Source organism: Planococcus citri, chromosome 3, assembly GCF_950023065.1.
Source record: "Planococcus citri chromosome 3, ihPlaCitr1.1, whole genome shotgun sequence".
NCBI classification, from domain to species: Eukaryota; Metazoa; Arthropoda; class Insecta; order Hemiptera; family Pseudococcidae; genus Planococcus; species Planococcus citri.
In genome coordinates this window covers 45,878,177-45,905,509 of record NC_088679.1, presented here as the reverse complement: position 1 = coordinate 45,905,509, position 27,333 = coordinate 45,878,177, and the positions used below count along the sequence as shown (strand labels likewise).

Sequence of the window (27,333 nt, the reverse complement as noted above, 5' to 3'; positions counted from 1 at the left end):
GCAGACGTTCTAATCATGTAATAATAGGCATACCAATGTAGTGACAATGAATGATTTACCATCAACTTGACTGAGGGTAAAAGATCGAGATTTTTAAGTTGAAAGAAAAAATAAACATTAAAATTATAAAATCTTGAAGACAATAGTGTTTAATGTGAGGAACCTGTAATCATTTTTTTTTACGTAATATTGAACAATCAAAACATTTTGTTTATGTTTCCGAATCGATGTTTTCGTTGTCTAAATGATTGAATATTTCCAATATGAAATCATAGACGGTTTCTCTGGCATCGCCACCCCAAACGAAGTCCAAATGATTAAATAAATGCTTATCTATTCGATAACTGGCCACAACATTTGGTAACTGGGTTTGCAAAAGCGATACATCCTGAAAAAAAATTGAATATGTGTAATATAATTGATATTTTTTTATGTAGCTTACTGATTTCATTTTTGCATAGCTTTTATTTTTACTCACTTGGGAAGCTATATGAACATCACCATCGCTATACAGTAAAGCTACTGGTGCTGTTACTTCACTTAAATTGTATTCTGGTGGGATTCTTGTTCCATACACCATAATATTTGTTTTTGGCCCGTAATCAAATTGCATTAATTTTCCTACCTGACCCAATTGTGCCACATGTAATAATGTTTTGTATGATACTCCTCGTGGTGTTGCGTTCGAGTAGTCGATTGCAGGTTTCTAAAATGAACAGGATGAATTGAAATTATAAATATCAAAGTACCATTTTTTCTTCAAGAAAAAAAATTACAGTTGATTGAGAATTTTTGACTCATTTTCTTGATTAAGTTTCAAAGTAACGATGAAACGATTTATTTGGTGGAATAAATACTCACATGATGCTGTTTTGTTATGCTTGTGAAGCCAAGAACATTTTGCATGTAAAATAAACATAAATGGTATAAAGGAGAGTCGATACGACACATAATTCTGGATGCTCTATTAGCCAAATCATTTCTAGGAAAGAATTCGTTGACCCCGTGATGTACATGTAAGAACTATAACAAAATGTATACTGTATAGGTACATAATTTTACAAAAAATTATCAGAAAAAAATCAATTCTGAAGCTAACTTATATGTATTACTTTCAAATAAGGACCATAACGAGCCAAGATTTGCTGAACGTTTGACTGAGAGGAGCTGTTATAAAATACACCCGGAGCCAAGGCAATCACAGAACGAACTTTTTCATTATATTCGGGTCTTGTGGAACACATTATTAGGGCATTCGTTGCTCCGATCGAATGTCCTATGATATCTACTGCTTTGTGCTTGGTAACTTGTAAAATATAGTTGATCACTGCTGGCATGTCGTAGTATCCCATTTCGTGAAAACTGCATAAAAATAAGATCCTTGTACTTGAAATTTAGTTAGCAAAATCGCATCCAGCTCTATGCTATGGATGGTTAATTAGCCTAGGTAGATTTACAGTTGATACGCTCTAGGTATGTGTATTTGTGCATCTATCATGTTTTTATCGCTCATACCGTTCGATTTTGACCGAAAAATTCTTTGAAAATTATTATATGAGTCGATATTCTTCAAAATTATAATGAACAGCCACTTTGATTACTTTTATCGTTAAATTACACTTATTATAATGTTTTTCATGTGGCAAAATTTGTTTTAAATGATGCGTAAATTACCTAAAATTCCAAAACTTGGCGCTTTTCGGCGATAATTTGAGATGTGCTCTTGAATATGTATTGCCTCTATTATCAGCTATCCAAATATCGTAACCTTTATCGGCTAGAATGAATGCTAAGAATTGTTCGATAATTAGCACGATTCGATATGTACTTGTAGGTACTAAAAAAAACTTCACTAATATTAAATTTATTTACCCAAATCATATTCCGGCCCTTGTAATACCCACGAGTCCGATGCGAGAAGCAAACCATGTTGTAATAAAATTGGCGTCCCTTCGCTGGGTATTCTGAATACAGAAATGAGAAATCCGTCTGCCGAGATCACATTGTGATGTTCTGCTGTGTAACCATAATGTTCTATGTAATCCGCCTAAAAAATTGTTAATTTTCAGTTTAATTTCTCAGGTAAAAGTAGCATTATTCGCATGAATTCGTGGAATAATTCGAATTGAGAAAAAATTTGACTTTTTTTTACTTCCTAGAAAAATCAAGCTTTTGGAAATGAATTTGTATTTTGATAGCACCTCATGGTTTAGCACTCATTGGAAATCATGATTCATGACTTCATGAGACATCAATCAACTTTGAAATAATCGTGCCGTTTTGAAAATTTTCTAAAATTTCATTATTGCGAAGAAAAACAATTCAAAATTCCGAATTTTCAATCGGAAATTTTTGTTTTTTCATCTGACAAGAAAATCTGTCGTTTGATCACTCATTCGCCGATTTTGCTCATTTTTTTAAAACCAGAATGGGACTCTCTTGGGATAGCTTATAAAAATATTTCAGCTGCTAGACTCACCTATCTTGACTTGTCTATGCTCATTCAAAAAAAAAAAAAAAAATAGCAATTCCTTCGTGAAGTAACGTATTGCATTAATATCTAGCGCTAGCCTATCTGTCAAATTGAAGGGGAAAAAGCGTATCTAAAATAAATAGAAAAATTGACAGAATTTGAGTAGATACCTCGTTTAAAGAATTTTAAAGTTTTTGTGTGAAGTCTTTTTTTTTTAAATTGGTACCTAGGCGATAAAATATTGCTCAGCAGATCCTATCGTATCGTAATGCTTATTAACTTGAAATCAAACAAGGAACATTTTGTGAACAATTGTGTAGTGTACCTATCTATCTTATCTCATTGCAGAAACTAGAGTTAAGCTGGGAAAAGGCTCAGGTAGTAGGTATCTTGAATGATGTACATTTATTTTTGATTACCAAACTAATTGATTGTGTTACTCACCGTATTATTGAGCAGCTGTGATGGTAATTCTTTTTGCACTTCACGTTGAAAAGGTCTTCTTAGCAGTTGAGCATGGCTGAATAAAAAATTCCATAAAAAAATAACTAATCCCGAACATACATTCATTTCGCGAGCATCACTACTGAAATGTACAAACGCGATGAAACGTATCAAAATACTCCAGCATATTATTAGCATATAGGTACATGTGTAAGTTCATCGATTTTGATTTACATAGCTTACCTACATCCAGTTCTCATTATTGCATTATTTAAAGTGAAAGGTGAGTGCGAACATGTTTTGAGATTAATTGTTCTTTCAGGTCGTTTTTTTTTATGGGAATGAGAATGTTATGAAACACATCGTTTGTACGTTGGTGTTTCATTCAGAATTTATTATGATTTGAGATTTGAGGAACATGAGTTAATCGGATTCAAAGTCAATACCTACCTATGTGTATCCACCAAAACATAAATGCTTTTCCATTCAATTTGTTCAATTAAACATGCAACTTGACATAAAAGATGAATTAAGTGGGAACATTTTTACGTTATTTTCAAAATAACAGTCGTCTGCTTACCATAAATTTCCATCTTCGTGTTTACAACCTGCTCACATGGAGTCTGTGTGCAATGGATAGCATAGTGCCAATCTAGTTACTTGTAGTTGTTTACTGTAGATTCGTTTCTATGGCAACAGGGGAACCTACATATCAACAATCTGGTCTAGACTTAGTTGAAATAATAGAATTACGAAGAAATTGTCCTCCGTGTATACGTATAGATTTAATAACAATATGAGTGCGGATAATGAAAAATCAGAAGATCGTTCGACGTCTTCATCATTTCGTAAAGTGTCTGGTAACATTCGCGAAGAAGCTGGTCAACGACGAGAAGCTCTATCACTTATCAGACAAATGTCAGCACGTCCTTTCGATGACGATTCGGACGAATCTTTGAATGAAAATAACGATCGAGAAGATGAAGATGATGATGATGATGATGTACAAGCTCCTTATCCAGACGGTGCCTACGATCCAAAAGAATTTGAACAAATACCAGCTCCTTCAGAAATAAAGGAACTTTTTCAATACATAACCAAGTATACACCACAGCACATAGAACTAGAATATAAGTTGAACCCTTTTATGCCAGATTTTATTCCAGCCATTGGAGATATCGATGCTTTCATAAAAATACCTCGTCCCGACGAAGTGCCCACTGATATAGGGCTGACTGTTCTAGATGAACCTTGTACCCTGCAAAGTGATCCGGCTGTATTGCAGCTACATCTGCAAGCAGCCTCTAAACAATCTTCAAGTAAACGTATCATAGTTAAGAGAGTCGATAATGCTGTGAAAAATTACAAAGCTATCGATAAATGGGTGAAAGATATCAATAATTTGTACAAAAGTAAGCCATCTTCTTCATTGGTGTACAGTAAACCTATGCCTGATATTGATACCTTGATGCAAGAATGGCCCACCGAATTTGAAGAACAGCTAACCACCATAGAACTGAGAAAAGATATCAACTGTGATTTGTTCACTTATGTAGATATCGTCTGCGCTCTAACTGATATTCCAGTTTATGAATTTAGAATCGAATCATTACATTTGTTGTTTTCCCTGTATACAGCTATTAACTCTTTACAAATTAAAGCTGATCCGGCTACCACTGATTTTAAAGATAATTACTAATTAGGTAACTATTAAGGTACAAAATGTGTTCAGCATATGTATAAGTACAAATATCTTCACCACCTACTAATTAATCGACAAAATATAGATGAAATTATCGACTTTTATGGCAAGTATAATTTTGTTTTTGTATTTCATGGTTACCAGTAGTTTTGATAAAATTCTAATTAAACAGTGTTCATACTAAGATAAACATTTATTTTAGTTTCATTTACGTTTTTTCTAATTTATTTTCTTGTATTCTTCGGCCACAAATTAAGATGGTACAAAGTACCTAGGTTTCTAATAATTTTCTTTTCACGGATCACGGATAAAAGAATTGAAATGTGAAAAATCATTAGGTAATATCATTTCACTACCTGGTTGGAAAATATTTTTCAGAAGAAGCTAGATAGCATAACCACGGCTCTTATTTGTATTTGTTCAGAGTTTCTATATCTGCTGAATATCATTGGTGGCTATAATTTGTTTAAAAAATTGACATTATTATAAACTAAAAAAAATTGGCAGATGCTCAAAATGAAGCAAGGTGAAGGAGCTAAATTATGAATAGTTGTGTCACAATCTGATCAAATCTCTGATGTGATTAGATCTGTTCAGGTCAAATTGGACTGAAAAAATGTCCGGACTACTGATCATTTTCCGCTGAACTTTGAACTGAAGTCAGATGAAATAAATTGTTTTAGTGATCGGTATTAGTGATGAGTGAAGGAATGCCTAGCTTACCTATACAAAACCAAATTTCACCAGCCAATCTGGAGTTTCTCTTCATTTTTCAAAAAATTCAGTAGGTACTGCTCAAAAAACCTCAAAAGTGAAGTCCCGAGAAAAAAATTAACCATATTATATCGGTAGGAAAATATTATACCTATTAACTATTCTTTTTTTTTCAAAAGATCTTTAAATGCTTTCAAAAATTGAATTTTTACGATAAAAAAAAATCGAATTTTTTTTTTTTAATATTGTAAAAACTCAGTTTTTAAGAAGAAAAAACAAAGGCTACCTATGCATAAAAATAAAAAGAAAAGTCGTAGAGCAAAAAAAATTTTTCACCAATAGAGTGTGATTCATTTTCTTTGGAAATGCTTATTTTTTGAGATAAATATATTATTTTGAATTTCAGTTGGAAAATTTCATTGAATTAATTCATTATTTGTGGAAAAAAATTGATTTTTTTTCATTACGAATAATCTTGTAAAAAACTAAGGGTTTAAAAAAATGAACGGAAACAAAATTTTATAGCAATGTTTCTGTTGTGAGGTGTGATAAATTTTTTTGAAATATTCCAAGCAAGAGTAGTACATAAGCTCAATTAAATCGGTGACGATTTTGAAAATTTTTAAAAAATATTCTTATAATGAGTGCAACTACTCAAAGTAAATGGAAAAGTTTTCGAGTAAATATTTAAAATTGAAGGAGCTGAAAGCGAATTTGAACTGGAAATACTTTCTTTCTGCAAAATTTTATTTCGTAGAAATTTTAAAGAAACTTGGCCATATGAATTATGATGTGGAAGATTTCATGATGAATGATAATGTTGCGGAGCGGAGTCTTCAAAAAGTTATTTTTGCCTTCATGTTGTCTTAACAAACTTATCAAAATGATTTGAAATTATTATCGAAAACTTTCCATTTTAATGGAACTTTTATCTTCAGTCTTGCGTCAGTGCCAGCAAAATGAGAGAGGGGTAAAGTATAGGAACTACCAAGATACATGTAGGTTATAAGTAGGTATAACGAACCTTTTTTCTTTATCACGTGATCTTTTCTCGGATCATTTGAATTTTGTTGCCAAGAAAAGTCTGATGATGCAAATTCATACCATACATTGTGTCTATTGATAATTTGCATCTTCCTAGTACCTCTTGTACCTATCTTTAATTTCAAATGATTACAATTCCGTCATAAAACTTGAATTTTCAAAATTCGAAGGAAAATTTTTGAAACACCGTGTTTTCTACATACGATGAGAATAAGATCACTTTCAAATTTCGTGTTTTAAAATTTTATTTAGTGAAGTACACTAATGGTACACTTATTCAAGTAAATAAAAAATAATAAATACTTATCGAATACGTATTATAAAACTGTAATCACCAGACTCAAATTTGTAACGCACTTATAGATCTAATAGGGAAATACTTAAGTATATAAAAATCTTAAAAAAGAATGACCCAAATGAAATTACGTAGGTATGACAAAATGGAACATGATAAAATAAGGTACATATTTGCGAAAACGCAATAGCAATAAATATAGCGATATAGGATGCTATTTTCAGGAACAACGCCATCAGTACGTTGATTTCAAACCAACTATTCTCTAACCATGTACTCCTGATCGTTGATTAATTTATATATTCTATTCCTGAAATTTTGGAAATCTTTCATCGCTCTCTCCAAGCCAGAGAAGTAAATATCGAACACTACGGGCTTTGTGAAAGGTAATTTTCCAAATTCCGACACCGAATCGAAATACGTTTTGGCGTATTTGTTCAAAATATGGTAGTATTTTTCCTTTCCAATCACTTTCACACGTTCACTCATCTCTTGTTCCGTTTCCGCGTACATGCTTTCTTTACTGGGAAGTTGCACAGTTCCTTTGAGGGTATTCAAGAAGCAGCGAACCTGCGAATAGTTTTTTTTTTTATTACTTTATGAAAACTCTGTCGAGATTAAATGACTTGGCCTGGTATGGTTCTTTTTACGAATAGATTCAACTCACTTGTAAGTCAAATAACGTGAAACCAGGACAATCTCTTGGAATTCCGATGATACACATCGTGGGATGTTCAATATTGATGAAATGCTTGTACAGCGGTTTTACAACCATATTCTCCACTGTGATTTTGCATTCTGGATCGAGGAACGGGTATTTATACGTGTACCCTTTAAGAAAAAAAAAGATACTCTTTTAGATAAAATAATAATACATATTGCATTGTACTCGAATTATAAATGCATAGGTGTTATACTATGTATTTGGAATAATTTTTCTAACGACGAGGCAATAAATTTGCCAAACATGGAAAATTATCGTATGGTCGTTTCGTCATTTTTTACGTTCTATTTCAAATTTGGTAATTTTAAACTTTGATTTATCGTTATCAAAATAAAACGTAGTAGGTACCTACATTATGTAGGTAATCTTTGGATTCATAAAAACGAACGATCATACACTATAGATAGGAAGTCATTATCTATAAATTTACATTAATTAGTAATTTAGTGGAAATAATTAAATGAAAACGCGAATTTATGCCATCCCCCCTCCCACTGATCTTGAAATTTTAGACATTTATATCTACGATTGATTGATTCGAGAATTATAAAATCAGCATAATATTTTCGTACAATCAAGTTCATAATTAAGGAATCATTTTTTCATTTTTTAAATGGTTACCTACAGAAGAACGACTAAAAAAAATTCATCCCAGAAGAAGACGGGAGGCTTTGGAAGAAGTAGCTCCCACCCTCCTCCCCTGATATAGCTTATTTCACCTTACGTGCATGAAAAATGAGTCTCAGTACCGAGTTCATGCATCAGGCAAAAAAAAGATTACCCCTTTTTCATTCATCACACAATAAATTTTTATCGATTCAAAGAAGTAAAACACCGACTAAAAAATTTTAAGAAAAAAAGATCACAATCGTATTTTCGAATTTTTTACTCGAGCCTTCACAACTTTGCAAGAAGTTTTTTTTTTAAGAAAGTATGCGGATTGTTTATAAATTGCCTTCAACATTTTTCTCACATAGGTAGCTTCAAAATTCAATTTTAGGGATATCCTTGGTTAAAAATTGCAAAAATTTCAAGAAATGTACCGTAGTTTCTTTCCAAAAAAAAAAAAAATGTTGAACATTTTTTTTACATCATTAATCAGTTGCATTGGCTATTTTGAATTGAAACAAGTAAATTCTGAATAAAAAACAAAAAAGAATCAAATTTAATTGATTTTGACATCGTTTTTTTTTTTATAGACAAATCATCATTTCATCATCACCGTAAGCAGTAATATTCGAGCATTTAATTTGGGTACTTGAAAAACAAAAGAATGTGAGAAAAATATTTTTAAAAAATCTACTTGCTTTTGACTGCTTTAAACTGAATTTTAAATTCGTCAACTACATACTTACAACGACTTCAACAGCTTACAATCGAAAATTCATCAATTTTTTTAGATGGGGGGGGGGGATCCCTCTCTCTTGTCCCTGGCTCTAAGCACCCTATTTAATTGCACTGTTTCTAAATTTTTAGTTCGTGTTGTTTTGCCTGGATTTTGAAGTCGATTTTGAGAATATACTCGTAAGTTGTGTATTTCATGATAATATGTATTATATACATTGGAATGTTCGTCTTACTTTCGACGCATGTAAGTAAGGTACCATGAGAAAATTCCATTTTGTTGCTACTTACACCGCGTGTACTTTTAAAATAAACCGCCAAAACCATTATATTTAACCGCGATTTGTAAAGCATGCAATTAAATTAAAAGTTATCTATCAAATAAGTTATATTCGACGACTCGGTTCATGTGAATTTCCTTCGCCATTACGATAAATGCCTCGTTAAGTTCGTTAAGATTACGAATTAGTTGCAAAATTTCGCGGTTTTGCGATAGAACACTGAATCGTATTTTTCTTTAAAAATCGTTATCAACACTCAGCAGACTTTACGATATGAATTTCGCCGGTCTCAGTCAAGGTTGAGAAAAAAACAGAAAGTAACGTTTCAAGAGCATGATACATTTACATACATCTTTTATGTATACAAGGTTTAAATTATGGGGAAGCCGAGCCATCGAAATATAACACATCAGTCAATGTATGACTTTGAAGTTTTTAAATTAAGAAAATAATTTTTTTCAGTTCTAATTACTTGCAGTGAAAAATAAAAAGCGAAAAAATTAAACCATCCACCCTTTAAGGGCGTCGTAACATGTGCCAAAATAGGCCACAACTGTGTAACTTGTATCCATGATCATGTAGACCTCTTCACCAAGCATTTTCTATTACATTTACAGGTAAAGAGTGTGAACACGCCGAGAGTAAGATAAATCTAGAAAAAGGTATATGTTAAAAATCATTACACTGATTTCAGTAATAATAGAAAATCAAGCTGTAAATAAAATACACTTAAGTTGGTATCTACAAAATTACAAAATGTGCAGCTTTGCTGTTTTTCAAATATTTTTCATCTGTAGTATAAGCAAGTGTCAAATACTTCACTTGTTGTGTATTATAATTTTGTATTAATTAAGCAGCAAAGTTCACGGATTTAAGTACCTATATAAGGTAAAGAAATTATAAAATGAGATGATGAAAAAAAAGAAGAATTCGAGGAAACGATTGATTTTAACCATGTATAATTGTACGTGTACTAATTACCTGTGCAATAAAGAATGGCATCTGCAGACACCTCCGTTCCGTCTGCGAATACCACTTTTCCATCGCGAATTTTTTCAATATCCGGTTTCTGTTCCAAGTTATCTGGGAACTGAATGGTACGAATTTTGTCATTATGATGACTCAGGTATACCTGCGAAGTAATGGTAAAGGTTTACTTAGTTATTTATGGTCATAAAGGTAATGACTGTAGTCATTTTGGTAATTCCGTACCGTTTCAGCAGCTCCACATATTTGGCATGAAATGTCCAAACCAGATGATCCTGAACCAATTACGATTACTTTTTGACCTTTAAATTTCGATGGTTCTTTGTAGTCGTGGCTATGCATTTGAACACCGTTGAAATTTTCGATGTTATCGATTTTCGGAATTACTGGATTACTGTAATTACTGCAAAAAGAAAATTTGTATTTTTTAGAATAGAAAGTAGCTTGTTTACTGATAGGTTTAACTACCTGCCTTCATTTTGGATGAGTAAATTAATACTTTAATATCATTTTAGGATGGGAGTGGCTTTGTGTAAATACCTATGCATATGCAAGTACCTACTTAGAAATTTCGAGTACCCCAACGTGATATTTACGTGTTAAAAAAATAAGTAAACAGAATTTATCGAATAGTTATTACCAGTTTTTTTCAACTTAAAAATATCACGTAGAAGAATTCGATGCTTCTAAGACCATGTTCTCTGTATCAATATCCATAAAGGTACACAAATGACCTACCCAATGCACATTACAACAGCATCGAAGTAATAAATACAATCTTTTTGGCGTTTTAGATCGTTTACTTTGATTTTCCATCTGCCATTGGGCATCGGTACGATTGTTTTCACGTAATGACGAAACTGTAATACAATGTTTATTTATTAGCTTAAAATTAATCGCCAATACCTACTAAATTTTTGAGTTAAAAAAACTACACGTGGGTAGATTCGAATGTTTTCGAAAATGATTTACCTTGATGTATTGTCTTAAATTGAAATGATCTGCGTAATCCTCGAAGTATTGCAGAATTTCAGCCGAAGTCAGGTACGACCTATTTTCGGGACCTTTGTGGGAAAGTTCAGGCAGTTCCATGATTTCTTTAGGCAAATTTGTTCTATAGAAATATGCAAAAGAGTTGATCAGTTGGCTTAAATGGGCTGATCAAGATTAAAGCAAATACTTTCTACTAAATTGATATTAATTTATCAAGACCTATTACCTTAAACCTTGGTACATGCTGGAATGGACTGGTACTCCATATTCATCTTTTCCAGTTTTATCAGTGTATACCCAAGTTCCTCCAACATTATCGGATAATTCGAACGTACAGCATTCAAAACCACTGCCCAGTTCGGTGATTCGTTTGGTAGCAGTAAGACCTGCTGCTCCAGCACCAATGACTGCGACTTTTTTCATACTCGTATTTTCTAAAATACAATTACCAAATATTCTAAATTTCTCAATTGGCCTCGCATGAGAGCTAGGTTTCACTATTCATTAGCTACAAAAGGACATCATCTGTTAATTGAAATTCAACTTTCCTTTCTGAATAATTTTTTCCATAAATCAGCCTAAAATTGAAGATGTATGGAGGGGGGGGGGTCCCCTACAAAGTAACAAAATTTTCACTTTGTTCTTGTGAAAATTTTTAAACAAAAGAAACCAAAGGGATAAACAGATTGCATAAAAACGTTGAAGTGAAATATTAACTCAGGATTCCAAAAAAATTACAAATTCTTATCGCACGAGGAGATAACTTTTTTCTTTTTGTTAAAATGAGTTTCTGGAATAATTTTAGAAAACTTCCATTAGGCATAGGTGAGTTTAGTGAGTTTTTTCAACGAGTAGCCCATGTATTTTACAAAATTCCTATACAAGTTAAAATTATGTACCTACATAACTTTTTTGAAAGGGAGCTCTCCACCTTCCAAATATTTTTCCTATTTATTCGAAAGAAATTCTTAAAATTATTTTTTTGAATATCTACTAAGTATAGGTCAAGGTCGTTTTGTCATCTCTTACATTATCTATGAATATACATTGCATTTGCAGATCATAAAATAATAGGTAAATCTCACACAATAACAAACAGTTTTAGGGAAATCAGAAAAATTGTAAATTGATGACATAAAGAGTGTGGGAGACAGAGACAAAACATAAATTAATCTTAAAGGAATAAAAATGTAAAAAAATTGACAACGGTAAATAGGGAATTTCAATTTCACCAGTCGAAATGAATTACCTAGGTACTTCCAATTTTCTATTCAAAATATTTCTTTTCAACTAAGCAGTTTGAATAATATATTTTTTTTAAATATTTTTGTGTAGAAAATACCTAGAATACAATTTTTTAAATTTCAAAAATGAAAATTTTCAAAACAAATTAATAGTTTTATAAAAATTAGAAAAGAGGAGAGCCGCGAAATAAGATTTCATTAATAATAAAAAGATGATCAACTGATTAATAAAAATGAGCTTTTGATTTTTCTGAAAATATACTCGAATGAAAAGGTGTCATTTTCTCAAATCAACTTTCACTTCAATCACCTTTTTTGAAAAAAAAAAAAAAAAAAAAAATGAAAATTCAACGCGACAAATTTTAAAAAACAAAAATAAAATCACGATTAAAATTTAATTCAAAAAAAAAACTTACCTTGCACCATGATGAAAATTGAACGCACAAATACAAAATTCGTAAATCAAAAAATTCTCAAATAAGTAAAATAAACTCGACGTCTCAAAATTCAAATTTTACGCGGTATTACTTTCGGTTCGACTAATTTGAAACTAATGTAACCGAAACTGGTAAACTAGCATTTATAAATGAAATTAGACGATGATAAAGTTTAACGTCTTATTGCATCAGGAAAGGTCCGCGTGTAAAAACACCTCCTTGTACCTTTCCACCCGCCAATCCATGTTTCTACATAGGTACATGTGCTTTTTCACTACGCAATGGATTCACTCCGTGTACTTTCAAGATCACTCGATTTAGTCGTGATAGAGCAAGTTCACGTTTTAATGAACCGAGTCAAAATTCAAAGGTACAAACCAGTTTTTACGAGTAACGTAGTTTTGGTCATTGATTGGTTCATTCGTTTCATTCATGACTGCGATTAAAATTAATGTTTATCACGAGCTTTTCTACGCATTTTGAATTTCTTCTCCGAAAATCATCAAAGGAAAAATACCAGCGCACTTACCGATTGTAATAATTAGGTGTGTAAACAATGTTCCAGTTGATAATTACGTCGAAAAATTATTTTGTTTTTGAGACGTTTACGTAATATTCGGTACTTACCTACGTCCTATATGTAATGAGTAATAGTTGTAAATCTTGACGAATTTTTTATTATGATCGTAGATTACCTTATCGGTATTTATCGGTATTCCCTAACCCTATAATACGTATCAAGTATAAGGTGATCTTTGGGCTTACAATAATTTTAATTACATGTGGCTTAGGTTGTCTCTGATTTCGATAAAGTTGAAATATTTTCTAAAAAATTATATTCACGAATAAAATCTTAGGTAACCTTCGCTGAATCCATACAAAAAATGAAATTACGTTTTAGCCCGATTTCGAATGCATAAAAAGAAAGGGTAAAAAGTTGTTTTTGGTGATTCTAATTTAGAACACGTCACTAGGTCATGAAATTCAAACTGGTTCTATATTATACGCGTAAGCATTATTATGTTTAATCAATTCAGTTAATTTTTGCATATCCAGCACTGATTTACGTAGATAGGTATTTACTTGGAAGTTAGCATCCATTAAAAAAAACAAATGCCCATTCCTTGACGCATGAAATTGATGAAACGTAAAATGTTTTCTTAAGCAAATAAAAATACAAACAGGACTAAGTAGGTAAATCAATTTCCTAAGGTGATGACGTTTACGATGCGTAGTAAGTTTATGGCTGTTGCTGCATTGTTTGAAGCAACACGTATTGATAGGTATAGGGAATAGCCTAATAGACATTTAAACATTAATTGTGCTCAATAGATATTACACAGGTTTACGTAATTATAGAAGAGAAGCGGTCAAAGGCCTTCGAGGGAGAAATTTAATATCAGCTAGTTAGGTACAGTGGTCATTTTTTCGATTGCCGTGGAGCTTCCAGATCATTAGGTAATGTTGAAATGATGTTACGCTTCATTTATACAGTTTAATGCTCGTATTACGCGTAATTTTAGAATTATTTACATGAGAAAAATTTGAAGTTTAATGACTGAGTTTCTGATAAGCAATGATATATCAAGTTCACATTTCAATTTTCTAAATATTTTTGTGAGATGGTCATGTACTTTTTAAAATTATAATGATTACCTATTTGTAAAAATATGCAGTAGGTACTTACATTTCTTCCCTGTAAGTAATCATATCTCCTATTCAATTTACTTACGATTTCTTTCATCTCCTCCCTTCCATTGTAAAAAATTAATAGGCATATTTTTTAGAGTATCGTTTTTTTGAATTCGTGTTTGATGGACATACAAATACATTACCTTTCTTTTTTTTTTGTCAATTTGTCCTATTCTTTTTTCCAACTCTATACCTCTCTTTCCTTTCCGTAACGGTTTTCAAAAAACGTTTTTCTTTCTCTGCCAAATATTCGTAACACAAATAATGTGAGAGTAAGGTACAGAAAACTGGAACAAAAAAGCCTAAAATCAGACAATTTAAAACGAAATGCATTTTTGATCGAGTGGATTTTTCTACGTTTTCCATAGCTTTCTCAGTACACCTACATCCGATATTAAATTGCCATAAGTCAAAAATTACGTGGATAAGGTTGAAGAAAAGTTTTTAAAAAGATTAATATACCTAACTGATGAAACAAATCGTATGTAGGTATTCTTGATAAATCCTTTACAAAGAAAAAATGATTTCATTTAAAGTGAAAAATATGATGATACATAAAATGTAAAATTTCAAATCCTTATAAAAATTATGATGTATTTTATTTGCATGATCTATCAACTAATTACAAGAAGAATAAGATAAATGATAAAATATTGGGTTTTCCATTTTAAAAAAATACTTACATATACTACACGATGGAATGAATTATCTTAATCAAGAATAAGTAAGAAAATAAATAGATATAATTTTATGTTCTTAAAACCCTGTAAAATATTTAAAAATGTGTACATCATAACAAGGAAGGTCGATTTAAGTAACTACCTGCCATTTACGCGAATTTTGAAAAGGTAGCTTCATTTTTATTTGGAATTAAAAATTTATTATCCGTTGAAAAAAAACGTAATTCGTCCTCAAAGTTTACCCAACCTCAATACCAAAAGAGTATAGCCCAGTTAAGAATGACGAAATGTTCCACGGCTGGGATATAAGAGTATCTACTATATCAAAATTAAATCGTGGAATTTAAAATTTTTTCATGGGGAATTTGGACCACAAGGAGCAAGGACTAACTTCCGCTAGTTAGTTTCGAAAACTCTGTAGGAAGCCGGTTCATCATTCTATCGACTATATCTTACCAAACTTTCATGAGAGTTATGATGACAGCTTCTTTCTGAAATATTATGGATTTTAATTTTTAAATGAGTTTAACTACAGGATTCTTGTAAACATTTTACCTCAAAAAAAAAAAAAAAAAAAAAATGGTAAAATTTAAAAATGTGCTTTCTAGCTTCTACATTTAACCTGCAACACCTAAATACCCAAGAAAATTCGGATATATTGAACCACCTTTGGGGAAATGTTATCGCGAAGATAACTCATTCATGTTCGCATATGTACCTACAGATAATTAGGTAACATTTGTCATACCTACTTATATTCTCAACATACATTTTACCCTAGGATGTGATACTTTTTAATTTTCTGCACGGTAAAGTACTTGTGTCTAGATTTGGAGTCTCATTTAATGAAAAACACAAAAAAATTTAGCGCCCTAAACAAAAATAGATTACATTGAGTAGGTACCGTAAAATGTATGCACAAATGTTGAAGTTGATATGAGGAGCTTGGAATCAAAACTCACTTTTGCCACCAAAAATCGATATGCGTTTTTTTGCGGATTCGGATACTTCCTCAATTTCTCTATCACCCTACAGAATCCATTTTTCCGAATTCGGCCCCAGTTCTTCACAATTTCGTGTTAAAAAGTGCCCTTGGAATCAAAACTCACGTTTGCCAGTGGCAAAAGTGAGTTTTGACTCCAAGCTATAAAAAAAAAACTGTATTTTCAAGGTCGCATGGCAGTCTACAAAGCCAAAATAATTCAATTGTAACTTCGGAAGCATTTTGTGATGGTGAAAATACCGAAAATGGTAGTTTTGAATTTGGAAGTGATGCAACTGAGGAGGTAAAAAATTGAATGTATTGAGCGCTCAAAACTTTTAAAGCTCTCTGGAGGCGAAACAAAATACTCTACAGAAAAATGAGGTCAAGGAAAATTGTAGAAAATTAAATTTCCAATCGACATAATGTCGTTAGTTTTTTTCTAGGGTGCTTAGTTTTCGATATATTTGCAAAAGAAAGTATAATTTTTGGAAAAATTCAGCGCTCAAAACTTTTAAAGCTGTCTGGAGACGGAACAAAGCATTCTACGAAAAAATCAGGTCGAGGAGAATTGTAGAGAATTAAATTTCCAATCGACATAATGTCGTTAGTTTTCTTCCAGGAAGCTTATTTTTCGATATATTCGCAAAAGAAAGCAAAATTACCCCACCTTGGAATCAAAACTCACTTTTGCCAAACTTGATAGCCATACTGCAACGATATGGCAACTTGAAAAAAAAATTTTCTCATGGAATCCTATTTAGTAGTCTTACTCAAGAGCTTGACACACTTAGCGCCGTTTTTTTCATCAACGCACTAGGCGAAATCAGTTATTGTCGATTTTCTCGAAACTTTGTCCGATGGCAAAAGTGAGTTTTGATTCCAAGCTCCTCATATCATTTTGATGATTCGTAATCTATTTATTATCACGAAAGTTTATTAAGTTTCCATAAGCTGATAGGAGTGTCTGATTTCTGTGTTCACGAAACACATCATCAAAATCCATCTACAGTTTCTACCTCACTCCTTCAAGTTTACAACTGTTGAATCAGATCGGTTCTCAGAAATAAAAACTCATAACTTGGCTTAATTGAAGCGAGTAGAGCTCTCAACTGATATCATATAAATTCACGAATCAATGATAATTAGATGTAGGTAATGACCCGCTTTTTTAATTTTTTCGTATCAAACTGACTTGCACTGACTTGCAGTTGAACAGCAAGTAAATGAGTGATCATCGACTATTTCGAAATGATTATTTCTCAAATTATCATAATCGTTTACAAAAAGTTCACGATGTTTATCATGCATATCGAAGATTACCGGTGGATAAGGTTGACAGTTACCTAAATCACAAAGTTCATAGAAATACTGCTTTTCCTTTTTAGCTCCCAAATGATAATAACGGGTAATATCGACGTTAGCTTCCAATTTTTCTTCCTTTTCCTTCTCGACTTCAGATATCATTTTTTCGACTGGTGGCAATTGAGCAAGTCCACAAATACTTTTGATGAATACTTCAGCCTGAAATTTAAAACGTTCTATTTAAATCTTATTTCATCATTTGAAACCTATTGAAATATTCAATCGACTGAATAAGAGGCAAGTTTACTAGGATTTTTCCATAAATCAAAGAATTTTCCATTAAATTAAAACTACACTTATATCAGAAATCGGCACGATGGCCGGGTTCAGGGTCAATTTTTCAAATATTTGTAGGTACCTACGTTTGAAAAATCCCAATACCTATGTAGGTAAAAGTAGATATAGGTAAGCACATTGAGTTAAATTTTCGCTTCACATCAAACAAAATTTTAAAAATAAGAAAATATCATATGCGACTTTTATTTTACCCACCTGCAAATCTAATAACTGAAAGACGATGGTTCTTTGCAGCAGTCCGATAACACACATGGTTGGATGCTTTGCGTTGATGAAATTTTTATACAAAGGGTTAAATACCATATTACGTGTATTGTTGATCTCACACGTTGAATCCAGAAAAGGAAAACTGTACAAAAAACCTGAAAATAATCCAGTTCATTTTATTGGTAAGTACAAATCTAAATATTTTTCATCTTTCTGAGGCACGTAACGAAAAGCATCGAGGGAGAGAGAAATTCTTACGAGAAGAAAACTGGATTTTGATCTCGAGAGTCAAGTTAGAAAACGCAAGCTAAAATTAGGAAATTTGTGAAATTGATGATTTTTTTTTGTTTTTAAAATGAGTGGTATTTTAAAATCTACCACAAATCAGCATACGCAATTTCATTCTTCTCTCCCCTTTTTAGCACAAATTGTCTTCGTTGCGCATCAGATTGATTGACATCGCTCACCTGTACACCAGATTATGGCATCGACCATTTCTGACGTATCATCAGCAAAAAATATTTCATTCTTAAGAATTTTGTTTACGCCAGGTTTTTGAATAATGTTTTTCGGAGCGATAATCAAAGGTTTCCCGTTATGACTTAGAATGACCTGGGAAACATATCCAAGTAATAATTTACGATTGCTCAGCAAAAAAAAAAATCAAAATTATGGTAAAAATTTAATCTCTAAATGTAGATACCTTTTTAGCTACCAAAGCTATTTCACGACAAAGATCCAATCCTGATGCTCCACGTCCAACAAGAAGTACAACTTTTCCCTCATACGAATCGTTTGTTCTGTAATAGCAACTGTGTGTCTTTTTGTGAGGGAAAGTTTCCATTCCAGGAATATCCGGATACTTCGGAGCCGCAAAGTGACTGCAACGAAATTAAAAATACGAAAGTAAGCAATTAAGCTGTCTTATTGCAACTTGAATTGAACAACACGAGTTTTGTATTTGAGCAAATGAAATCATTACAAATACATATAATAAATCTGCTATATAAGTATGGCCATTCCAATTATTTTTGAAAAAAATCAAACTAACCCGGAACATATCATGACACCGTCAAATTTTTCTTCGATGAAATCGCCATTTTCAAGATTTTTCGCTGTGATAATCCAATCTGAGTTTTTTCGAGACACGTTGGTTACTTTATGAGAAAACTACACGTCAAAATAAACATCATCTAAGTATTGATTTTTAAAAAAATACCTAAATAAAATAAATTAATACCTAGTAGGTAAGAATAAAAAATTTCAAAAGTATGATTAAATAGCTCATGCCATGTGTCAATTCTAATTATTTGACTCACTTTTATACGTGGGAAAAGATTGAAATCACGAGCATAATCGTTCAAATACTGCAATACTTCAGCACGACTTGGGAAACAGCGTCCACTTTCTGGTTTAAATTTATAATCTCGAAATTCCATCAAATGTGTAGGTAAATTAGTTCTGTAAAAAAAAATGTTTTATAAACGATTTTAGGCCTATAGGTACCTTACGTACCTACTGCTTACTTCTGAATGAGCCTTTTTAAAAATTATTTCAAAATTATCATTTTTTTTTTTTACCGAAGTGAAGGATACATAGCAATTGGTACATGATCTTGATATTCATCGCGGATTTCTTCATAACACACCCAAGTGCCACCAACATTGTTCGTTATTTCAAAAGCAACACATTCCACATTAAATTGTAAAGATTTTTGAATAGCTGCCAATCCAGCCACTCCTGCACCGATGATTCCAATTCTCATATTCGATACGTAATTCAGAACTGAAAAATGTAATACAATGTCCCTTTTTTATTCGTGAAAAATTTCTACTTGAATAATTGTTAAAAAATTAAGGTATGAGTGTACTTAGGTGATAAAATACTCGTAAGTCATAATTTTTTCTGATAACATTGCTTATCTGTAGAAACGATTACACGCATGAAGAAAAAAGAGAATTCCCTCGAGGAGTGTTGGAGGAGTTGGACGATTAACAAGCTAAGAAATTGTTCCAATTATAGTAAACGCGATAGAAATGCTTCGTCTTCTATTCAATATTCAACAAGATTATTTATTTGGTACCCACATTTTGAAACACTAGGACAATGGTTCAATTATCCTATCGATAAGAAAGTAACTGAAGTGAAGTAGCTCAAGTAAGGAAAATCACAATGATCATTGATAATTCTGAAGAGCAACTTAAAATCAAGTTTAAAGTTTAAAGTCGACTTGTTCATTTGTAATTTCATAAAATTTCAATAATTATACATAGAAATCTACACGCTAGATCAAATTTTGTTTCATTTACACAAAGAATTTTGATTTTTGAACATCTTTTTGTGTTTTTACTTTTTAGTTTTTAGGCATAGGCCTACTATTAGGCTACCGGAATGTTTTAAGAATAATTTACATCAATTTATCATGCAACCAAAAAGCTAGTCTAGAGACGTAGGTAAACTAATAAAAAAAAAAGACGTTGTCTTCCTGAATTGAATATGAATATATATTTTTTATACCCTAAGAGGACTGACATATGTTCAAATTCAAACTGATATGACACCACTGTGGAAACCTCCGGGTCGACCCGGAGGTTGCCATTGCCACAGTCACAGTAGTGTCAGTCCTCTTGGGCTCAATATAATACCTTAATACCTAACAAAACAAATAAATTAAATTCAAAATTCAATTTCAAATTCAAATACTTATTTTGTTATTTTTTTTAAAAAGTTCATTCCCAGTCAAACATTAAAAAGAATTCATAATTACGGTGTAATTACAAAAAATTACGTTATTTCTGCGAACACGAGCCGTACGCGAAGTAGCCTATCCAGTTTTCTATTTTAAAATCATTACTGATATCACATTTAGATGTCAGCTGTTCGTACATACTTCGTTTCGAGTTGAAAAAACTAAAGAACCTGATAAATTGCGAAAGTCGTTGATTATGACTGAAGATTATTAAAATTATACGAAAAACTCACCAACAGCCAAATGAAAATTTCATGAAGCTATAACCGTTGGACATTGGACACGAATATGCTTAAAAAGTAATGTTAATGCTGCTTGAAATCTGTTTTTTTATCACGTTCACATTTCACTGTGCTAGTGCTACAGATTAAATTATACATTCAGTTTCAAATCAACATTAGTCAGTGTTTTCCTTTACTCGAGAAAAAAAATAATTACACCAAATCTAACATTTTTTTTACAACTTTGATATTTATTATGATAAAATTACAAAACATTTCAAGCATTCGATAAATGAATAGGAAGATCATACGTAAAATCTTTCTATAATGAAAAAAATTTATGAATAACTACTCGAGAAACGAGAGTCGAATGATTGAAACGCACCATAAAACACCCGACTATTCATTAACTGCTACATAATACCTACCTACTCGACCATTCAGCGAAGGTAGGTAAGGACACTAAGGACCTACTTACACAGTACTTTTTCTCATTTCACATGTGTAATTGTCATTATCGATAATTGTGAAGTATAATCTTCGAAGATTGAAAAAATTATCCGTATATGTCCTTTCATTTACTCTGAAAATTTTGAAAAGGACAGGAGATATTTTTGGCAAGTCAGCATATTCGCAAATATCATCAAAGTATTCCACTATGTTAGAAGATAAATGATAATATCTATTTTTTGGAATTCTTTGCTCGTGTTTTCGTTCAATTTTTTCTAAACATTTCAGCATTACATCTTTAGGTGGTAATTTGATTATTCCTTTCGTAAATTTTAAAAATGCTTGAACCTGGAACATCCATTATGAAAATATGTTTACATTCAGAGACTTGAGTATTACCTACCTAATAAAGTAATTATCTCGATAAATTTAAAAATCGATCATATGTACACTATTTCAATGAATTGAAATTTCATTTACTTACTTGTAAATCGAATAAATACGAAATGATTGTTCTTTGAAATAATCCTATAAAACACATGGTGGGCTGCTCAATATTTATGTAATGTTTAAAAAGAGGTTTTAGTACTTGACCATCTTCGACTGTGATGCCGCAAGTCGTATCCAAAAATGGGTAGAAATATTCGTAACCTAAACCAGGCAAATAAAAATACATGAGTAAATAGGTAAGGGCTTCCTTACAGAATTACGAACATATCTATACAGATATTTTTTACCTATTGATTTTGAATAGTTCGAATCTTTTTGAGAATAAGTATCTACCTACCTACCTACCTATTAAACGGTATTTTACTCACCAGTGCAATATACAATCATGTCAATATCCTCATTCGAGTTATCTAAAAATTCCACATTACTTCCTCGAATAATTTTTACGTCTCTTTTCCATATAATTTTCGGATTGAAGCATATCTTATCACTATCTCGATGTGTTAAATATGTCTGAAGTACCAATGATAAGAAGGGTTAATGGACCTTAAAATTATCATAGTTAATTTGTAGACGTAATTTTATAGGTATAGGTATATAATCACTTGTTTGGAAACTGAAGCAGATTCCGACGCTATCTCTATACCAGATGCACCATTTCCGATGACAAGCACACGTTTGTCTAGGAAAATATTCGAGTGTCGATAATCATGACTGTGTAATTGTGTTCCTGGGAATGATTCAATACCTTCAATTTTGGGTATGAAAGGTTTCGTAGTATGTCTAAAGAAACACACTTTTTTGATCAAGTATAGGTACGTATAGGTAAGGTACAGGGTGCCCAGAAATATCGAGTACCCTAAAAAAGTTTTCTACTAAAATACATTGGTTGGTCACAGTGAATGATAATAATGATAGCATATGATTGGTTGTTGGACTGGAGAGATAACATTCCACCAATCATAAATGCATCTATTTCACGTTGCCAACCTATATTTTTAATGAAAAACTTTCTTTGGGGTACTCGATATTTCTGGGCACCCTGTACATCATTTTACCAAAAAGAAAATAATTCAAAATTTCCAACCAACCCATTGCAAATCATTACACAATCAAAGAAATATTTTTCTTCTGTTTGAGATTTTAAATTTCGTATTTCTATCATCCATTTATCGCTTGTACGACTTATTTTTGTTACTAAATGGTGGAACTGAAATATTTAAAAATACATGTACGTATGTAGATCAACGTTTAATAGGTACTCGTAGGTAAAGCTACATCTAGATTGAAATTTTAAAAAGTTCATTAGCACAGGTTGAGTGGGAACTTCATCGGCCACTGAATTTCACGTCTGAGGTTTGTTTAAAACCCCTAGGGGTTTACACAACGCCATGTCGGCCCTCCATGGGTCATAAGTGGGGGGGAGAGGGGGTGAGCCTAAAAACTGAGTAGTTGTGGTATATGGTTTTCTATTCGAAAGATCTCATAAGAAACAACCTTCCATTGGAACATTTTTCAATATTGAGCACCGTTGTCGAGATATACTTAAGCAAAATATAATGTAAAATGATGATAGCCTATCTACAACTTTTGTCCACAATTTTTTTACGTAACTACAGGGTGTTCCAGAATAACCTTTCACATTTTGGCGAGCACTGATCTGCGTTCAAATGGTGTTAGGGGAATGGTAAAAGCGGTTCCAGGTAGCCAACACATGCCGAATTATGTTTCAGTATTAATTTTTTACCATGGAGAAGTGGACGGCTGTGCAGCGCGCTTTTATTGTAAAGGCCTTTTTCAAAAATAATGACTCTTACATTAGTGCAATTCGTGCCTTCCGCAAACATTTTAAACTTACCGGTAAAAGTGAAGTGCCATCGAGGCCAACAGTGAAATTATGGGTAAAAAACTTCGAGAAAACCGCTCATGCTTGTAAAAATAAGCCTACAGGTCGGAAAAGATCAGTAAGAACGCCAGAAACAACGGACCGAGTAAGGCATTCAGTACAGACTACCCCTACCACTTCAATACGTAAACGAGCGTTAAATTTAAAAATCAAACCAACTTCTCTGCAACGAATTTTATCTGAAGACCTCAGTTTCCATCCATATAAGATTTTAATCATTCAAAAGTTACAAAAAACTGATTTTGTGAGAAGAAAATCATTTGCCGAGGATATGCTTACAAGAATTGATACTGGTGAGATTCCATTGAACTCGTTACTCTTTACTGATGAAGCTCATTTTTATCTAAACGGTGATGTGAATAAACAAAATATGCGCTACTGGTCGACAGAGAATCCGATGATAATACACGAGAAACCTCTACACTCCGCTAAGTTGACTGTTTGGATGGGCGTGGCTAAATTCGGTATAGTGGGACCGTATGTGTTTGATGAAACGGTGAACGGTGAGAGGTATCGCAAAATGTTAAACGAGTTTCTCATTCCTGAATTGAAACGCAGACACAAGTATAGAGTTACTTGGTTCCAACAGGATGGCGCTACCTGTCATTCCGCAACGGACACGATTTCTTTATTGCGTGAGCATTTTGGTCATCGAATAATTTCGCTGAACACAGAAATTTCATGGCCACCTCGATCCCCTGATTTTTCAGTATGTGATTTTTTTTTATGGGGTTACCTCAAGTCAAAAGTATATCAAGATGATCCTAGGACTCTGAAACAGCTCCTAGATAATATTATTCGTGAATCAAGACTGATTAGAAGAGAAATGCTCAACAAAGTGTTCAATAATTTTAAAAAACGTTTGGTCGATTGTGTCAAAAATGATGGAAAACATCTTGGTGGAATAATTTTTAAAACTTAATTTATAATGAAAACTCAAATATATGGTCTAAAAACGGCACATTTCTACTTCATTTTGGTTATAAAAAAATTTCCGTAACCATTTTTCTCTCAGAGCTACTAATAAAACAAAAGTGAAAGGTTATTCTGGAACACCCTGTATCTGGCATAGTTTTTGAAAAGTGGGCGAATTTAGTTTCTAGCCTCCCTCCTGCTTATGGCCCAATGGCCCATAGGGCGAAGGGGAGAGCGACGACATGGCGTTTTGTGATACCACGGGGGTCCTAAATAAATCCCAGAAGTCAAATTTGGGGGCTGGTGAAGTTCTCACTCAACCAACTATCAGATCTCGTAATTACTCGAATGTGTTCCAGCAAATTGAAATGTCTTGCGAATTGATTTAAATATCTACGAACTTCGTAATGGCGTGGATAACATGTATCTTCATCAGTTACAAATTCAAAATCTGGGAATTCCAACGTTTGTTTAGGAGAATTCGTTCTGTAAAAAGACATCATGTAGGTATACGTTTATAAAAAACGAAATGAGAGGTCGGTGTCGGTACATATACTATTGCTCGTGCAATAAGTGAGAGGTACTAAGTGCAAAAAAATCGATGACTGAGTAGACCAAAAAGTTCTCTTGCAAATTAAATTAAATTTCTTCAAAATTGGTCTTTTCATTTCGTCCTACCAAGTACATACCAACCATGGTACTTATTCAGAAAACTTTACGATATTCATCTATCATCTCTCATTCTTTGAAGCTTGCCGTTGGAATTTTTCCCAGACACAAAAGAATTGCTTTAGAAAAAAATTTACACAAGCACTCAACTTTTTGATTATTCTGCGTAAAATTGGCGTACTTTTCATCTAAAAAGATCATTGTTCCAAAAAAAAAAAAAACAAACAAACAAACAACAACCAAAAGATTCTGGTTACAATAACCTCGTCCTTACGATACCATCCAATTCAGTCGTATTTCATAAAATTTTGTGGCCTTATACTTACAAGTCGAGCCTTACGTGTTTATTAATTGTTTTTCCAATCGATTACCAATTCGAATTCATTAACGAATCTGACAGATATATGCATTATAGTTCTACGTACCGCAAACTATGGTATAAACTGGTTTGAATCGGAATCCCAAATTCATCCGTTCCTATATTTTCTGTATATACCCAAAGTCCACCAATTTCGCCGGATAATTCGAAAGCCACGCAGTTTATATTCATTTCGACGCATCTTCTGATTGCCGATAAACCTGAATAACCGCACCCCACTATAGCAACTTCCATGTTGAAATTTTCTTCTCAAGTCATTGACGCGATAAAACTCAACTTTTACTGCAGCCACACTTAAATTAAGTACATATGAAAATTCAGTATAAGTGATAAACTGATGGTTACGCGAAGATCAAAGTTTTATTAAATTGAAAATGGTGGTCTATTGTTGTGGAGGTATCGTAGAGGGAGTAGGAAACTCGAAGAGGGGGGTTTCACTACGTAGTAGTCTGTTTGGGTTAGTTGGTTCAACTGGGGTAATTTTGAGTTCATTTACATCATTTTGTATTCTTCACAGATAAAGAGGTGATATTAGCTGAATATTATCTACTTGCACTTTAGATTCTAAGTCTCAACATGAAGTAAAGATATATTTAATTTGTTTTATGTAGAATTGAAGCGATAAGATTAGTAACAATTAGGTAGCTATGTTAAGTTAGGAACATTACACATTAGTATGTAATTTTGAAGAGATTTTCTCAAATTAATGAGTGTTATAATTAGTGTTGTTTTCAATTGCCCACTCTTCGTTATTTAAAAAATGTCCAATTACCCATAACATGGAGTTATTTGCCGATACATACACGTCATATGACCAAATTCGTCTAATCGGATGAATTAAATTTAGGTACCTACCTAGGTTTTTAAAAAGTTACTCACTTTGTTTTTATTCGATTTAATGACGACTAAAATAAAATGCGCATGCATAGGTACTAAATGAAAATAAACAATACAAAAAAAAAAAAATTAAAACACAGCCATCTTCTAGTGTACCTCCATACCTACCTACGTAGGTATCTCCAAAATATATAAACTTTGGTAATGTGGTCATCGGTAGGTATATATTTGGCAATCTATTGAACAGAGTTTTCTCTTTTCTGTAGCGGCAAAAATCTTAAATCGTGCATTGACCGAAGGATTATTAAAGATAAAGTGTGTGTAATTTATAACTGGAATTCGAATAAATTAGTTCGCTCTCAGCAGGCACCCCCACGAGTTTACGCGTCTTTTAAACGTGCAGAAAAAACACTCGGTAATTACGAATAATAATCATAATAAAGAGTTCTGATTGTCGTTCTCGGCCAGATTCAGCTTTCAGGCAACCTGTGTTATTAAATATTCTCAATGATCGTCTACACGTTGTAAAATTGTATAGCTAAAATAATGTTTCAGATGCCGGAGATTTAGGCGTACATCACCATATTATACGGATATAAATCGAATCGAATCGATTACTCACCTCGTGTTGAAGTTGCTCTTTCTCTTAGCTCCGTAACATAATTTTATTCGTTATTGCTTCTAGTGATTTTTCACAGTAGTTTTTTTCTCTCCACCCACTCAATTGGTTTTATGCTTTTCTCTCTTCTTTTTTTTCCTTGCCTATAGCTTACAGCGAGCGTATGAGATGTTCTATGTATTATCGAATGTTTAAAATCTCTGCTCATTTGTATTGTACTTACTATGGAAATT

The 27,333-nt window shown here is 32.5% G+C and overlaps 4 protein-coding genes across 4 annotated transcripts; 1 reads left to right on the top strand and 3 right to left on the bottom strand.

Moving 5' to 3' along the window:
• Positions 1-133: 133 nt before the first annotated feature.
• LOC135841295 (lipase 3-like) lies at positions 134-3,444 on the bottom strand. Its single transcript, XM_065358181.1, has 7 exons — positions 2,918-3,444; positions 1,873-2,047; positions 1,675-1,789; positions 1,113-1,362; positions 862-1,023; positions 479-706; positions 134-388 (listed from the first exon to the last, which is right to left on the bottom strand). Exons 1-7 carry the CDS (start codon positions 3,113-3,115, stop codon positions 212-214), a joined length of 1,305 nt encoding a protein of 434 aa, XP_065214253.1. The 5' UTR covers positions 3,116-3,444; the 3' UTR covers positions 134-211.
• A 22-nt stretch (positions 3,445-3,466) lies between these two features.
• Positions 3,467-5,068, top strand: LOC135841298 (intraflagellar transport protein 46 homolog). The gene has a single exon (XM_065358192.1). It carries the CDS (start codon positions 3,714-3,716, stop codon positions 4,614-4,616), a length of 903 nt encoding a protein of 300 aa, XP_065214264.1. The 5' UTR covers positions 3,467-3,713; the 3' UTR covers positions 4,617-5,068.
• A 1,536-nt stretch (positions 5,069-6,604) lies between these two features.
• Positions 6,605-12,820, bottom strand: LOC135841465 (flavin-containing monooxygenase 3-like). The gene is made up of 8 exons (XM_065358432.1): positions 12,662-12,820; positions 11,228-11,435; positions 10,981-11,122; positions 10,747-10,868; positions 10,234-10,411; positions 10,003-10,153; positions 7,340-7,503; positions 6,605-7,242 (listed from the first exon to the last, which is right to left on the bottom strand). Exons 1-8 carry the CDS (start codon positions 12,669-12,671, stop codon positions 6,931-6,933), a joined length of 1,287 nt encoding a protein of 428 aa, XP_065214504.1. The 5' UTR covers positions 12,672-12,820; the 3' UTR covers positions 6,605-6,930.
• A 2,116-nt stretch (positions 12,821-14,936) lies between these two features.
• Positions 14,937-26,006, bottom strand: LOC135840595 (uncharacterized). The gene is made up of 15 exons (XM_065357219.1): positions 25,691-26,006; positions 24,941-25,082; positions 22,867-22,985; positions 22,381-22,558; positions 22,144-22,288; positions 21,810-21,976; positions 21,354-21,673; positions 20,760-20,824; positions 19,486-19,690; positions 19,225-19,366; positions 18,957-19,075; positions 18,609-18,786; positions 18,373-18,517; positions 17,894-18,060; positions 14,937-17,560 (listed from the first exon to the last, which is right to left on the bottom strand). The coding sequence occupies exons 1-15, from the start codon at positions 25,876-25,878 to the stop codon at positions 17,222-17,224; spliced, it is 2,619 nt and encodes an 872-aa protein (XP_065213291.1). The 5' UTR covers positions 25,879-26,006; the 3' UTR covers positions 14,937-17,221.
• Between the last annotated feature and the right edge of the window lie 1,327 nt (positions 26,007-27,333).